Below are 13501 nucleotides of genomic sequence, written 5' to 3' on the forward strand. Positions count from 1 at the left end.
ACGCTCGTCTCTACATGAGACTTTCGCAGAAGGCGGTTGGGAAGGTTATCCCTTCTGTTACTGGAGGCTCAGCACTGCCAGCGCATCAGCAATAGAAAAATTATTCTTTTATTTAAAAATATAAATTATCAAACCGTGTAGGGTTATTGCAAAGTGCAAGGCGGAGGGCCCCCATGCTGTCCCAGCATGCATGGCGAGTCTCGTATAGTCTCTCATGGATAATACCGCAGGGTGCAGGCACCACAGGCTTGGGAATGAGGCAGACAAGTAAATACGCTCGCTGCAGAACGGAATTCTGGGTAATTCAGTCCAACTAAACCAAGTCCGATTGGATCCTCAGATGTTTAGCGCTTCAAAAGCCTTTACCATGGTGACCTGCGAGTTTTCTGCCTCAGCCTCTTGCCTGTTGTTCTGCGCCACTTTCCCCCTGCTCTCCTGCACTTTCTGGCGGTGGCGCTCCTCCTGCCGCTTCTTCTTCTGCTGCCGCTGTTGGTCTTTCCTCTGCTTGTTGCTCAGCTGGGGAGTAAAGCAAAACTCAGCTTTGTTGCATTCATTACACTGAACTTTTTGGGGGAAAACTTTGCCTGGCAGGAAGGTGGTAGGACAGGTGGTGGGGGCCCTGCGGGGGGTGTGAAGGCAGCAGCAGGGGCCCCTAAGGCCGTAGCCCCGGTGGGCCCTGCACCCCCCAGTCCGACCCTGTTTTCCTGCCCAATATAACCGTATCCAACACCCTACAGTAGGGACAGTCACTATGTCCACCTTGCGGTTGGGGGACTGTAGTCCATAGTTGCCCTCTGCTTAGTTGCTGAGGAATGCTGGGAATTGTAGTTTACATTCATGTGTTTGATCTGCTGGGCAAGGAACATTAGTTGGCACACTGGGTATAAGGGTAGAACAGGGCACACTAGCCCAGCATAGAGACCACTAAGGGAGCTGTGTCTATTTCTGTAATGATGATATTGTTTCTAATCTATCCGTAGATTAGAAACAATATCATCATTATAAATTAGAAGTGACCTGTGGGTGAGCAAAATGTGAGGGGAAGCAGCCAAGCCTATTTGCAAAAAGCTTAGCAAAATGATCTAAACACCCATACCCTTACCAGCCTGTAATACCCATGTATAACCAACCCGCTGCAGGCCTCTACCCCAGCAAGTCAGGGCTACAACAGGGAAGCCATTACTGGTTACTCACTAGGGACTATTACTACTCTCAGCAGAGCAATAAACTGGAATTCAAGGAAATTATTAATATTAGCATTGGCACAAACTCACAGCATGATGGTTTACAGATCTTGTCTTTTATGAAAAGGTGAGCAGGAACCTCTGGGATGGCAGTGGATGTGATCAGCTTGGAATTTGCTAAAGCATTTGATACGGTACATAATATTTGTACTTGGATAGAGAACTGGCTTAAGGATAGATTACACAGAGTGGGGTGGAAAAAGAGCTTCAATGTTGATAAATGCAAAGTTATGCACTTTAGTAGAAATAATATAAACGCAAGCTATCTACTGAATGGGAGTGTGTTGGGGGTATCCTTAATGGAGAAGGATCTGGGGTTTTTTGTAGATAACAGGTTGTCTAATTCCAGGCAGTGTCATTCTGTGGCTACTAAAGCAAATAAAGTGCTGTCTTGTATAAAAAGGGCATTGACTAAAGGGATGAAAACACAATTTTGCCCCTTTATAGGTCCCTGGTAAGGCTTCACCTTAAGTATGGGGGGCAGTTTTGGGCTCCAGTCCTTAAGAAGGATATTAATGAGCTGGAGAGAGTGCAGAGACTAAACTGGGAAAAAGAATGGACAATTAAACTACGAAACTATTTAAAACTATGAAGTTAGACTGTCAGGGTTGGGGTTTTTTTGTACAAGTACATTAGAGGGTATTATAGGCAGGCAGTGGGGGATCTTTTTTCCTGCACCACAGGGCCCACAAAACTTTCAGTAGAGGCAGCTTAGGGGGTTCCTCATGGTGGGGGGATATTGGGAGGGCAGATTCTGTTAATGCCTATAAGAGGGGCTTGGAAGATTTCTGGAACAAGCAGAATATCCAAAGCTATTGTGATACTAATATCTACAGTTAGTATTGATGTTGGTATATATGGTTTATGTATGTGAGTGGATAGATAGGTCAGTGTGGGTCTGTATGTGAGTGGATAGGTCAGTGTGGGTCTGTATGTGAGTGGATAGGTCAGTGTGGGTCTGTATGCGAGTGTATAGATAGGTCAGTGTGGGTCTGTATGTGAGTGGATAGATAGGTCAGTATGGGTCTGTATGTGAGTGGATAGATAGGTCAGTATGGGTCTGTATGTGAGTGGATAGGTCAGGGTGGGTCTGTATGTGAGTGGATAGGTCAGTATGGGTCTGTATGTGAGTGGATAGGTCAGTGTGGGTCTGTATGTGAGTGGATAGGTCAGTGTGGGTCTGTATGCGAGTGTATAGATAGGTCAGTATGGGTCTGTATGTGAGTGGATAGATAGGTCAGTATGGGTCTGTATGTGAGTGGATAGGTCAGGGTGGGTCTGTATGTGAGTGGATAGGTCAGTATGGGTCTGTATGTGAGTGGATAGGTCAGTATGGGTCTGTATGTGAGTGTATAGATAGGTCAGTATGGGTCTGTATGTGAGTGGATAGATAGGTCAGTATGGGTCTGTATGTGAGTGGATAGATAGGTCAGTGTGGGTCTGTATGTGAGTGGATAGGTCAGTATGGGTCTGTATGTGAGTGTATAGATAGGTCAGTATGGGTCTGTATGTGAGTGGATAGATAGGTCAGTATGGGTCTGTATGTGAGTGGATAGATAGGTCAGTATGGGTCTGTATGCGAGTGGATAGATAGGTCAGTGTGGGTCTGTATGTGAGTGGATAGATAGGTCAGTATGGGTCTGTATGTGAGTGGATAGGTCAGTATGGGTCTGTATGTGAGTGGATAGGTCAGTGTGGGTCTGTATGTGAGTGGATAGGTCAGTATGGGTCTGTATGTGAGTGGATAGATAGGTCAGTGTGGGTCTGTATGTGAGTGGATAGGTCAGTGTGGGTCTGTATGTGAGTGGATAGATAGGTCAGTGTGGGTCTGTATGTGAGTGGATAGATAGGTCAGTATGGGTCTGTATGTGAGTGGATAGGTCAGTGTGGGTCTGTATGTGAGTGGATAGGTCAGTATGGGTCTGTATGTGAGTGGATAGATAGGTCAGTATGGGTCTGTATGGGAGTGGATAGATAGGTCAGTATGGGTCTGTATGTGAGTGGATAGATAGGTCAGTGTGGGTCTGTATGGGAGTGTATAGATAGGTCAGTATGGGTCTGTATGTGAGTGGATAGGTCAGTATGGGTCTGTATGGGAGTGGATAGATAGGTCAGTATGGGTCTGTATGTGAGTGTATAGATAGGTCAGTATGGGTCTGTATGTGAGTGGATAGATAGGTCAGTGTGGGTCTGTATGTGAGTGGATAGATAGGTCAGTATGGGTCTGTATGTGAGTGGATAGATAGGTCAGTGTGGGTCTGTATGGGAGTGGATAGATAGGTCAGTATAAGTTTACTGGGGTTCATTTAGAGAGGGTGAACTTGATGGACTTTGGTCTTTATCACTATGTTGCACTGGGATCACATAAATTCTGCATCAGAGCAACCACCAACAACCTCAAAATCTCAGTAAATCCACCTGCTGCACGGCACAGAGGGAACCTGACATTTTACCTTTTGTTGCTCTTTACTGGCTTTATGTTCTTGCGTGGTGCTCCTGGCATCTACACTGGCCCCTTCAGCGAGGCCTGGATCTGCATTCCCAGTCCACCTCTCAGTCACATCTAGGTTGGAGTTTTCCTTTTGCTCCTGCCCGAGACAGTCTGATTCGCCATATTCGTTGCTATGCAGAGATCCCGATGAGTAGGGACAGTTGGAGGCGTCGGCGGCACAGTCTTGATAATTGTCATTATCTGATAACAGGAAAGGATACATGTAGAATCAGTGACATAAAGCAAGTCGGCACTGTCTCTCTGCTAGGGAGGAAGTTTTTCCTTCCAAGACAATTGCATTTTACTCAACATAAGCTTTTATGTGTCAGGGTCTTAGAGGTACGGATAAACAGTGGGGCTCATTTATCAACACTGGGCAGTAACCCATAGCAACCAATAAATGATTTGCTCTTTTCAGCCAGCTGCAGTTAGAACAATGAATGGAACAATTTGATTGGTTGCTATGGGTTACTGCCCATGTGCAATTTAGCCCAGTACTGATAAATACACCCCTGTTGTCTATAAGGAGATGTTTAATATATTAACGCTACATAAACCAAGGCTAATAACCATATTACCTACCGATCAGCCTCAGCTCCTCTATCTGTAATATGGAATGGATAGCGGAATCAATGTCATAGCTCTCAGCCTCCAAGCTCTGCAGTATGAGAGGGATATCCTGGCAGCAGAAATTAGAGTGTTAGCATCTTGTTTCATTTCTAATTCCCTTATCATCCTCAACTACATGCAGGTTATGGTCATTCTAAGCAACTCATGTGGTGCATAATACATACATACATACATACATACATACATGTGGTAAGAGCCGCACAGGAAAGCAACACACGTGGGCTCTAAGCAGTTAATGGACCTGTGTAATCAGGATGGGGAGAACAATAAGATTATCTCAGAGTCTATAGGTCTGACTTGCTGAGCAAACACTGATGTGGGGATGTTCAGCTGTTTTGAAGCTGTTTCGGGTTTCAGATAATCACTAGGTGTGACCTGCACTTTAGCCCAGTCCAATAAAAAGTCTCCACACGCAACCCCTGTCATTGCATTTATCTGTGCTAAGCCGAATATATATATATATATATATATATATATATATATATATATATATATATATATCAAACTCAACAGTAGAAAGCACTCACAGCTACAGCATCAATCAGGTCAGTGATTTATTTCAGCATGGTATGCTGAAATAAATCACTGACCTGATTGATGCTGTAGCTGTGAGTGCTTTCTACTGTTGAGTTTGATGTATTATTTTTGTCAGCACCCAGCCTGTGCCCGATACTGGTGAGTGCCGAATATATATATATATATATATATATAGTATACAGTTTGGTCATTTTCCTATGGGACCAAACTGTAGATTATATCCTTATAAATGGTGCTTAGTTATAGTGACATAATCTCTGTCACATGACTCACTAAAACTTATATTATAATAAAAGTACCCCCTGTTGTAAATATGAGGATATTATAAGTCCCTTTATATGGTCATAGAACTCCTCAGTGACTTATAATATCCCTATATGTTACAATAGGGGGTACTTTATTCACTATATATTATAAGGAACTCCTCTGTGACTTATAATATCCCTATATGTTACAATAGGGGGTACTTTATTCACTATATATTATAAGGAACTCCTCTGTGACTTATAATATCCCTATATGTTACAATAGGGGGCACTTTATTCACTATATATTATAAGGAACTCCTCGGGGACTTATAATATCCCTATATGTTACAATAGGGGGCACTTTATTCACTATATATTATAAGGAACTCCTCGGGGGCTTATAATATCCCTATATGTTACAATAGGGGGCACTTTATTCACTATATATTATAAGGAACTCCTCGGGGGCTTATAATATCCCTATATGTTACAATAGGGGGTACTTTATTCACTATATATTATAAGGAACTCCTCGGGACTTATAATATCCCTATATGTTACAATAGGGGGTACTTTATTCACTATATATTATAAGGAACTCCTCGGGGGCTTATAATATCCCTATATGTTACAATAGGGGGCACTTTATTCACTATATATTATAAGGAACTCCTCGGGGGCTTATAATATCCCTATATGTTACAATAGGGGGTACTTTATTCACTATATATTATAAGGAACTCCTCGGGGGCTTATAATATCCCTATATGTTACAATAGGGGGTACTTTATTCACTATATATTATAAGGAACTCCTCGGGGGCTTATAATATCCCTATATGTTACAATAGGGGGCACTTTATTCACTATATAAGGAACTCCTCGGGGACTTATAATATCCCTATATGTTACAATAGGGGGCACTTTATTCACTATATATTATAAGGAACTCCTCGGGGACTTATAATATCCCTATATGTTACAATAGGGGGCACTTTATTCACTATATATTATAAGGAACTCCTCGGGGGCTTATAATATCCCTATATGTTACAATAGGGGGTACTTTATTCACTATATATTATAAGGAACTCCTCGGGGACTTATAATATCCCTATATGTTACAATAGGGGGTACTTTATTCACTATATATTATAAGGAACTCCTCGGGGGCTTATAATATCCCTATATGTTACAATAGGGGGCACTTTATTCACTATATATTATAAGGAACTCCTCGGGGGCTTATAATATCCCTATATGTTACAATAGGGGGTACTTTATTCACTATATATTATAAGGAACTCCTCGGGGGCTTATAATATCCCTATATGTTACAATAGGGGGTACTTTATTCACTATATATTATAAGGAACTCCTCGGGGGCTTATAATATCCCTATATGTTACAATAGGGGGCACTTTATTCACTATATAAGGAACTCCTCGGGGACTTATAATATCCCTATATGTTACAATAGGGGGCACTTTATTCACTATATATTATAAGGAACTCCTCGGGGACTTATATTATCCCCATATACATATATGGGTCATTCTCACCGCACAACCAGTGGCGTTCCGCACTTTCTGCACAGCATCATCGTGTAGCTCTGACCGGTCGTCGGATACGCTGGGCTTCTTCTGCCTGCTCCTCTGGTTTGCTTTGTCTTTAGAAAGCATCTGAAAGTGCAAGAGTGAGAACTGGATGATGCACAAACTGCTCAGCCAATAACCTGTAAGCTTACATTGCCCAGAGATGATAATTCTTATGTTTTATTTATATAGTGCCAAAATTCTGCAGTGCTGTAAGTAGCCTATCACAGACACTACGGTAAATTCTATTTAACTAACCAACCTGTACAGTGTTTTTTGGAAATCAACGTAACCAGAAAAATCATCAAGAAAACAACTCTTTGCAGCTTTCAAACAGGGCTCACTGCCTCCCCGCAGTCAAAAAACTATTGCTCTGTGAGGCTACAGTTTGTTATTTTTACTTATCATTCCATTCAGGTCATCTCCTATTCATATATCAGTCTGTCATTCAAACCACACCCTGGTTGCTAAGGCAATTCCAATCCTAGCAACAAAATAGCTGCTGAACAAAAACTGAAATAATTAAAAAAAAACTACAAATAATAAAAAATGAAGACCAATTGCAAACTGCCTCAGAATTTTACTCTCTGCATCATTCTAAAAGGGTGAACAACCCCTTTAATACATAAAAACTCACCAACATAGGGGGCCTATTTTTGGCACAGCTAAACAGCTAAAAATGTACAGTTACAATAACAGTAAATAACCAATAAATCGTGTGCCTGTTGGCCGAGCTCACTTCTGTCTGTAGGTTTGCTGGCATCTCTGCGTTGTCGTTGATGCGCCGAACGCTATCATAATGCTCGCCGTATCGGTAAGCGATGTGCAGCTCCCGTGAATCTGCCTTGTCGCTCCCTCGGATCTAAAAGGCAAAGAAATGAGAGACTTTTATACTTATCAATGGCCCCTCCCCCAGTAGCCCCTCCCATCAGTACAGAGGACACACAGACAAGTAGCCAGGGCCCCCTAAAACATTGGTAGCCAGGGGATACATTTTGCATTGGTGCCAGGGCAGGGACCCCTAAAACATTGCTGGTCCTCCCCCAGTTTCCTCATACTATGGCCCGCTCCCCGCTGCTTCCTCCCACTTCCCCCTACATCCTCCAGCCCCCCCAAGCATCCTCCAGCTCTCCCCCCCAAGCATCCTCCAGCTCCCCCCCCACAGCATCCTCCAGCTCCCCCCCCCATAGCATCCTCCTGCTTCCTGCGGCTCCCCCCCCAGCATCCTCCTGCGGCTCCCCACAGCATCCTCCTGCTTCCTGCTATGTCCCCAGCTAACCGCTGCATGCACGCTTTTATAAGGTTGTGTCCCGTGCGTACTGACATCACACGTACGCACAGGGTGCAACCAATCGAATTACCCGCTGACCACCAATAAAAGGGCCCATAATTGTTTAAGTGGGCCTGAGCTAAAAAAAACTGTATCACTTACATGCCACAGAGGATTGTTTAACTGGTGTATTACTACATTGACTTGGTTATTCCGAGCAAAAGCCACAATAGCATCGTTGCCGGCAAAGGTACCAGACTTGGCCAAATTGGCAACTGCAGAGACAGAGAGAAATGACAGTTTTGCAACGTTGTTCCTGGAGTTCAGAGAACCAATCACTTTCAGTAATTACCGTGTCGGTCAAAAGGCACATCATCCTCCACAAAGGGCTCGAAGTCATCCCGGTGTTTGATCATATACTCCACCGTCTCGTGACGATGCCTTAAGTGATTGCGGGAGTGCCCTTCTATTTGGTCACCCAGGGCTCGGAACAGGCAGTTCCTAAGGGAAGAGAGAGAGAGTACTTTATGTTTCTGTAATTATAACTTAGAACTTAGCACTGGGGAACATGCTCTGTGCACTACTGACCATTAAAGAGATGGGCTGAAAGACCCAAACAGGTAGCTGAAATCTGCCCGACCAATGGGCATCTCCCTGACCAATAGGCATTGAGGTTTGTAATGATAAACAGGGCCAGCATTAGGCTAAAAGGACCTATTGGGACCATTAGCCCCCCCCCCCCAAAAAAAAAACCGATTGCCTGATAATGCTGTTATTTGTTCTGGGCACTGCATTCATACCTCTGGGTACCCACTGTCTGTCACTGTGTATAGTGTGCCGGGGGGGGGGGGCGGCAATAATCCCTGTCTCACTCTGTATATAGTGTACTTGGTGTGTCAGTGCTCAGTGCTTGGGGGCCACATTGTGCCATGAAATGTTGGGGGCCAATGGAACAAGAGAAAGAGAGGTGAAAAGGCAAAGTTACACCATCAGTCACAGAGTGAGAGGCAGGGACTATCTGCCCCCCCAGCCCTGGAACCCTGTGCCAGCCGGCAACACCTTGTGTAGGGGGCCCCGCCAAAATGGCCCCACAGTTTATTAGACCGGCCCTGCTCATAGAAGCCTGTGAAATACCTGCCCCACGGTTTTCCTTAAATAATAGCTGAAAAATGGTAGTGAGTCAGGAAGGAATTGTTTCCCCTCTGAGGCAAATTAGAGAGGCTTCAGATGGGGGTTTTGCCTTCCTTTGGATCAACTTGTAGTTAGGCAGGTTATATATAGGCATTATGGTTGAACGTGATGGACGTATGTCTTTTTTCAACCCAACTTACTATGTTACTATGAGTCCCTGGTCCACTGTGCCATTTCCCACGTTTCCAGACCCCTCTATCGTATAGTAAATTAAAACAACATCTACAAATCATTTCCAGGGATGATGACGGCATTATATAACAATTTATAGAGATAACAGCAATAGATATAGGTTCCTAGAGAGGCTGTAAGGGCCCCTTATACCTAATATTCAACAGCAAACTCCACTCGCAGGCTTAAAATAAGTCCTTTATTTATACAAGTACATAATGACTGGCAAGACTAGCGCTGCTGTGTTATAGTGTAAAACACTGTAGGGATTAATAGGCCAATAGTTTAGTAATAGAAGATGAAACGTCAGTTAGACAGTTTCCAATTGAGGCAATGAGAGCACCAAGATGGCGACACTACCACACAATATTGTATGTTCGGCAATGAGAGCAGTAAGATGGCGGCGCTACCACACAATATTGTATGTTCGGCGATGAGAGCACCAAGATGGCGGCGCTACCACACAATATTACACGTTCGGCAATGAGAGCACCAAGATGGCGGCGCTACCACACAATATTACACGTTCGGCAATGAGAGCACCAAGATGGCGGCGCTACCACACAATATTGTACGTTCGGCAATGAGAGCACCAAGATGGCGGCGCTACCACACAATATTGTATGTTCGGCAATCAGAGCACCAAGATGGCGGCGCTACCACACAATATTACACGTTCGGCAATGAGAGCACCAAGATGGCGGCGCTACCACACAATATTGTACGTTCGGCAATGAGAGCACCAAGATGGCGGCGCTACCACACACTATCGTATGTTCGGCATTGAGAGCACCAAGATGGAGGCACTACCACACATTATTATGCTAGGCAATGAGAGCACCAAGATGGCGGCGATACCACACAATATTATACGTTCGGCAATCAGAGCACCAAGATGGCGGCACTACCACACAATCTTGTATGTTCGGCAAAGAGCGCACCAAGATGGCGGCGCTACCACACACTATTGTATGTTCGGCAATCAGAGCACCAAGATGGCGGCGCTACCACACACTATTGTATGTTCAGCAATGAGAGCAGTAAGATGGCGGAGCGAGTTGGGGGGCTATGGTACTGACCCGTCTCCTGGCACTTCCCGAACCCTGAGACCCAAAACTTGAAGCTGGTTCGCGAAACTGACAAATTCCTCGGCGTCGGAATTCTCTGCAGCCCGGTTTTTCCGCTCATTGGCCATTGCCCGGCGGGCCGTCCTCTCGTCTCTCTTCCGCTCTAACTCGGCTTTCTTGCCGGGCCGGCTCCGTACCGACTGCTTCCGGGACATGACTCCCAGTCTGCAGGTACCGCCAGCCGCCGCCGCTCAGATCAGCGTTCCCTTCAGCAACAAATGACACTTCCGGGATAAAGTCCGCTGCGCTCTCCCGGCCCAACCCCCTGTGATGCTGGTGCGGGGATCATAGAGATTAGGGAGAGATACCAGAGGGGCCGCTTGTGATCATGGAGAAGGAGCTGTTGGATTAAAGGTTTATTATTAATTCTTTATCCATCCTGATGAGATATAATGACACTGGGAGGTCTATAATACTTTACTACTTCCCTCACCAACATCTAATGGGGGTTTACCCTCCCTGACTGTGTGTAAGTCACTGATTGGCTGAACACAGGGGACACATGTACCTCCCAGAGATAGAAATCCTGTGTATGGGGCATACCTCCCAACATTTTGAAAACAGAAAGAGGGACAAAAATAAATGCCATGGCAAATGTTTGTGGCCGCGCCCATTTTTGCGACCACACCCCCTAAGTTCCACTCCCATTTGACTAAATTTGGCAGGTTATTGAAAGTTTGAACACATTTCTGGGGGTTTTATGTGTTAATACAGTTTTGCTAATGAAGGTGAAGTTGCCCTTTAAGCTGTGAGTCTCAGTTCCCCCAAGAGACCTGTTTAGCTTATTAGTTACACTTGTATCTCAGTGCAGGGGGGCTTTTTACCTTTCTGGGCTCTCCGCCTAAAGTCCCCTTATTTAATTAAATGTTAGAAACACTGTATCTAAGTGCAGGTGACACTCATTAAGATTTCTGGGCTCTCTGCCAAAAAGCCCCCTTATTTAATTAAATGTAAGAAACACTGTATCTAAGTGCAGGTGACACTCGTTCAGATTTCTGGGCTCTGCCAAAAGCCACTTATTTAATTAAATTTGTATCTTTTTTAGGTTCAGTGCAGGAGATCAAAGGGAAATGAGGGGCTTTTGGGACTGCGGGTTGAGCTGCCAAAAGAGGGACTGTTCCCCGAAAATTGGGAGAGTTGGGAGGTATAGGGGTTTACCCTCCCTGACTGTCTGTAAGTCACTGATTGGCTGAACAAAGGGGACACATATACTTCCCAGAGATAGAAATCCTGTGTATAGGGGCTCCATGTACTTTCTTTTAGAGCCCTAATACTCCCCACCCAGTATTGGACTAGGGTGTTGCCACTGCAAGTGCCCCCCAAGTGTCTGACTGGCCCCCCCCAGGGTACCAGAATAACTGCTGGTGGGCTCAGTGGTCATTGGGCCCTCCTGCTCCTAACCATTTGGCCTAATTCATGGTCATTCCCTATTTAGATTGTAAGCTCTACAGCAGTGCTGTCCAACTGGCGGCCCGCGGGCCGCATGCGGCCTGCAACCCCCCTCTGTGTGGCCCCCCACCTGTCTGGCTGCTTGGATGGCTTACCTTTGAGTAAGCATTAAATGGTATCAGTACTGAGATTAACTGCCCCCCTGCATTGCTCACACCTCAGATTCAGGCTGTAACCCCCCTGTATTGGTTAAATAAGTAATCCCCTGTGTTGTTCACACCTTTTAATCTCTGCATTGTTCCCCCCTGCAATGTTCACACCTCAGGCTCAGGCTGTAATCACCCACATTGTTCCCCTGTTCACACCTCAGGAGCAGTAGAAACCCACAAAGAGCAGTAGAAACCCACAAATAATCCCTGCACACTACAAAAAGAACATATACTGAGGTGGTACTGCAATTAAAAAGTTTTTTAATATATAGTTATTGTGCAGACTGTAGGAGCAGTGCCAGCATTGTGTCACTGTAGGCAGGGTAGGGCAGGCAGAGTGTGGCACACACAGGCAGAGTAGGGAAGGCAGAGTATGGCACACAGGCAGGGTAGGGCAGGCAGAGTATGGCACACACAGGCATCATAGGGCAAGCAGAGTATGGCACACACAGGCAGGGTAGGGCAGGCAGAGTATGGCACACAGGCAGAGTAGGGCAGGCAGAGTATGGCACACAGGCAGGGTAGGGCAGGCAGAGTATGGCACACACAGGCAGGGTAGGGAAGGCAGAGTATGGCACACACAGGCAGGCAGAGTATGGCACACACAGGCAGAGTAGGAAGGCAGAGTATGGCACACACAGGCAGGGTAGGGCAGGCAGAGTATGGCACACACAGGCAGGGTAGGGCAGGCAGAGTATGGACACACAGGCAGGGTAGGGCAGGCAGAGTATGGCACACACAGGCAGGGTAGGGCAGGCAGAGTATGGGCACACACAGGCAGAGTAGGGAAGGCAGAGTATGGCACACACAGGCAGGGTAGGGAAGGCAGAGTATGGCACACAGGCAGGGTAGGGAAGGCAGAGTATGGCACACACAAAGGCAGGGTAGGGAAGGCAGAGTATGGCACACACAGTCCTGAAGAAATCATTTGCCCCTGTTGGGTATGGGCAGGACTGGGGGTGGGGAGGAAAGGGGTGGGGCACAGTCCTGAAGAAATCATTTGCCCCTGTTGGGTATTTGCCCCTGTTGGGTATGGGCAGGACTGGGGGTGGGGCACAGTCCTGAAGAACTCATTTGCCCCCTGTTGGGTATGGGAAGGACTGGGGAGGAAAGGGGTGGGGCACAGTCCTGAAGAAATCATTTGCCCCCTGTTGGGTATGGGCAGGATGGGGGGTGGGGAGGACAGGGGGGGGGCACAGTCCTGAAGAACTCATTTGCCCCTGTTGGATATGGGCAGGACTGGGGGTGGGGAGGAAAGGGGTGGGGCACAGTCCTGAAGAAATCATTTGCCCCTGTTGGGTATGGGCAGGACTGTGGGTGGGGAGGAAAGGGGTGGGGCACGGTATTTGCCCCTATTGGGTATTTGCCCCTGTTGTGGAACAGGCAGATGGGATGAGCAT

General features: G+C 45.9%; 1 protein-coding gene across 1 annotated transcript; it reads right to left on the bottom strand.

Moving 5' to 3' along the window:
* Positions 1–92: 92 nt before the first annotated feature.
* Positions 93–10675, bottom strand: otud3 (OTU deubiquitinase 3). Its single transcript, NM_001005056.1, has 8 exons — positions 10456–10675; positions 8367–8515; positions 8177–8289; positions 7484–7606; positions 6712–6831; positions 4318–4414; positions 3698–3936; positions 93–516 (listed from the first exon to the last, which is right to left on the bottom strand). The coding sequence occupies exons 1-8, from the start codon at positions 10656–10658 to the stop codon at positions 337–339; spliced, it is 1224 nt and encodes a 407-aa protein (NP_001005056.1). The 5' UTR covers positions 10659–10675; the 3' UTR covers positions 93–336.
* Positions 10676–13501: the final 2826 nt, after the last annotated feature.

This window comes from Xenopus tropicalis, chromosome 7, assembly GCF_000004195.4.
Source record: "Xenopus tropicalis strain Nigerian chromosome 7, UCB_Xtro_10.0, whole genome shotgun sequence".
Lineage (NCBI taxonomy): Eukaryota > Metazoa > Chordata > Amphibia > Anura > Pipidae > Xenopus > Xenopus tropicalis.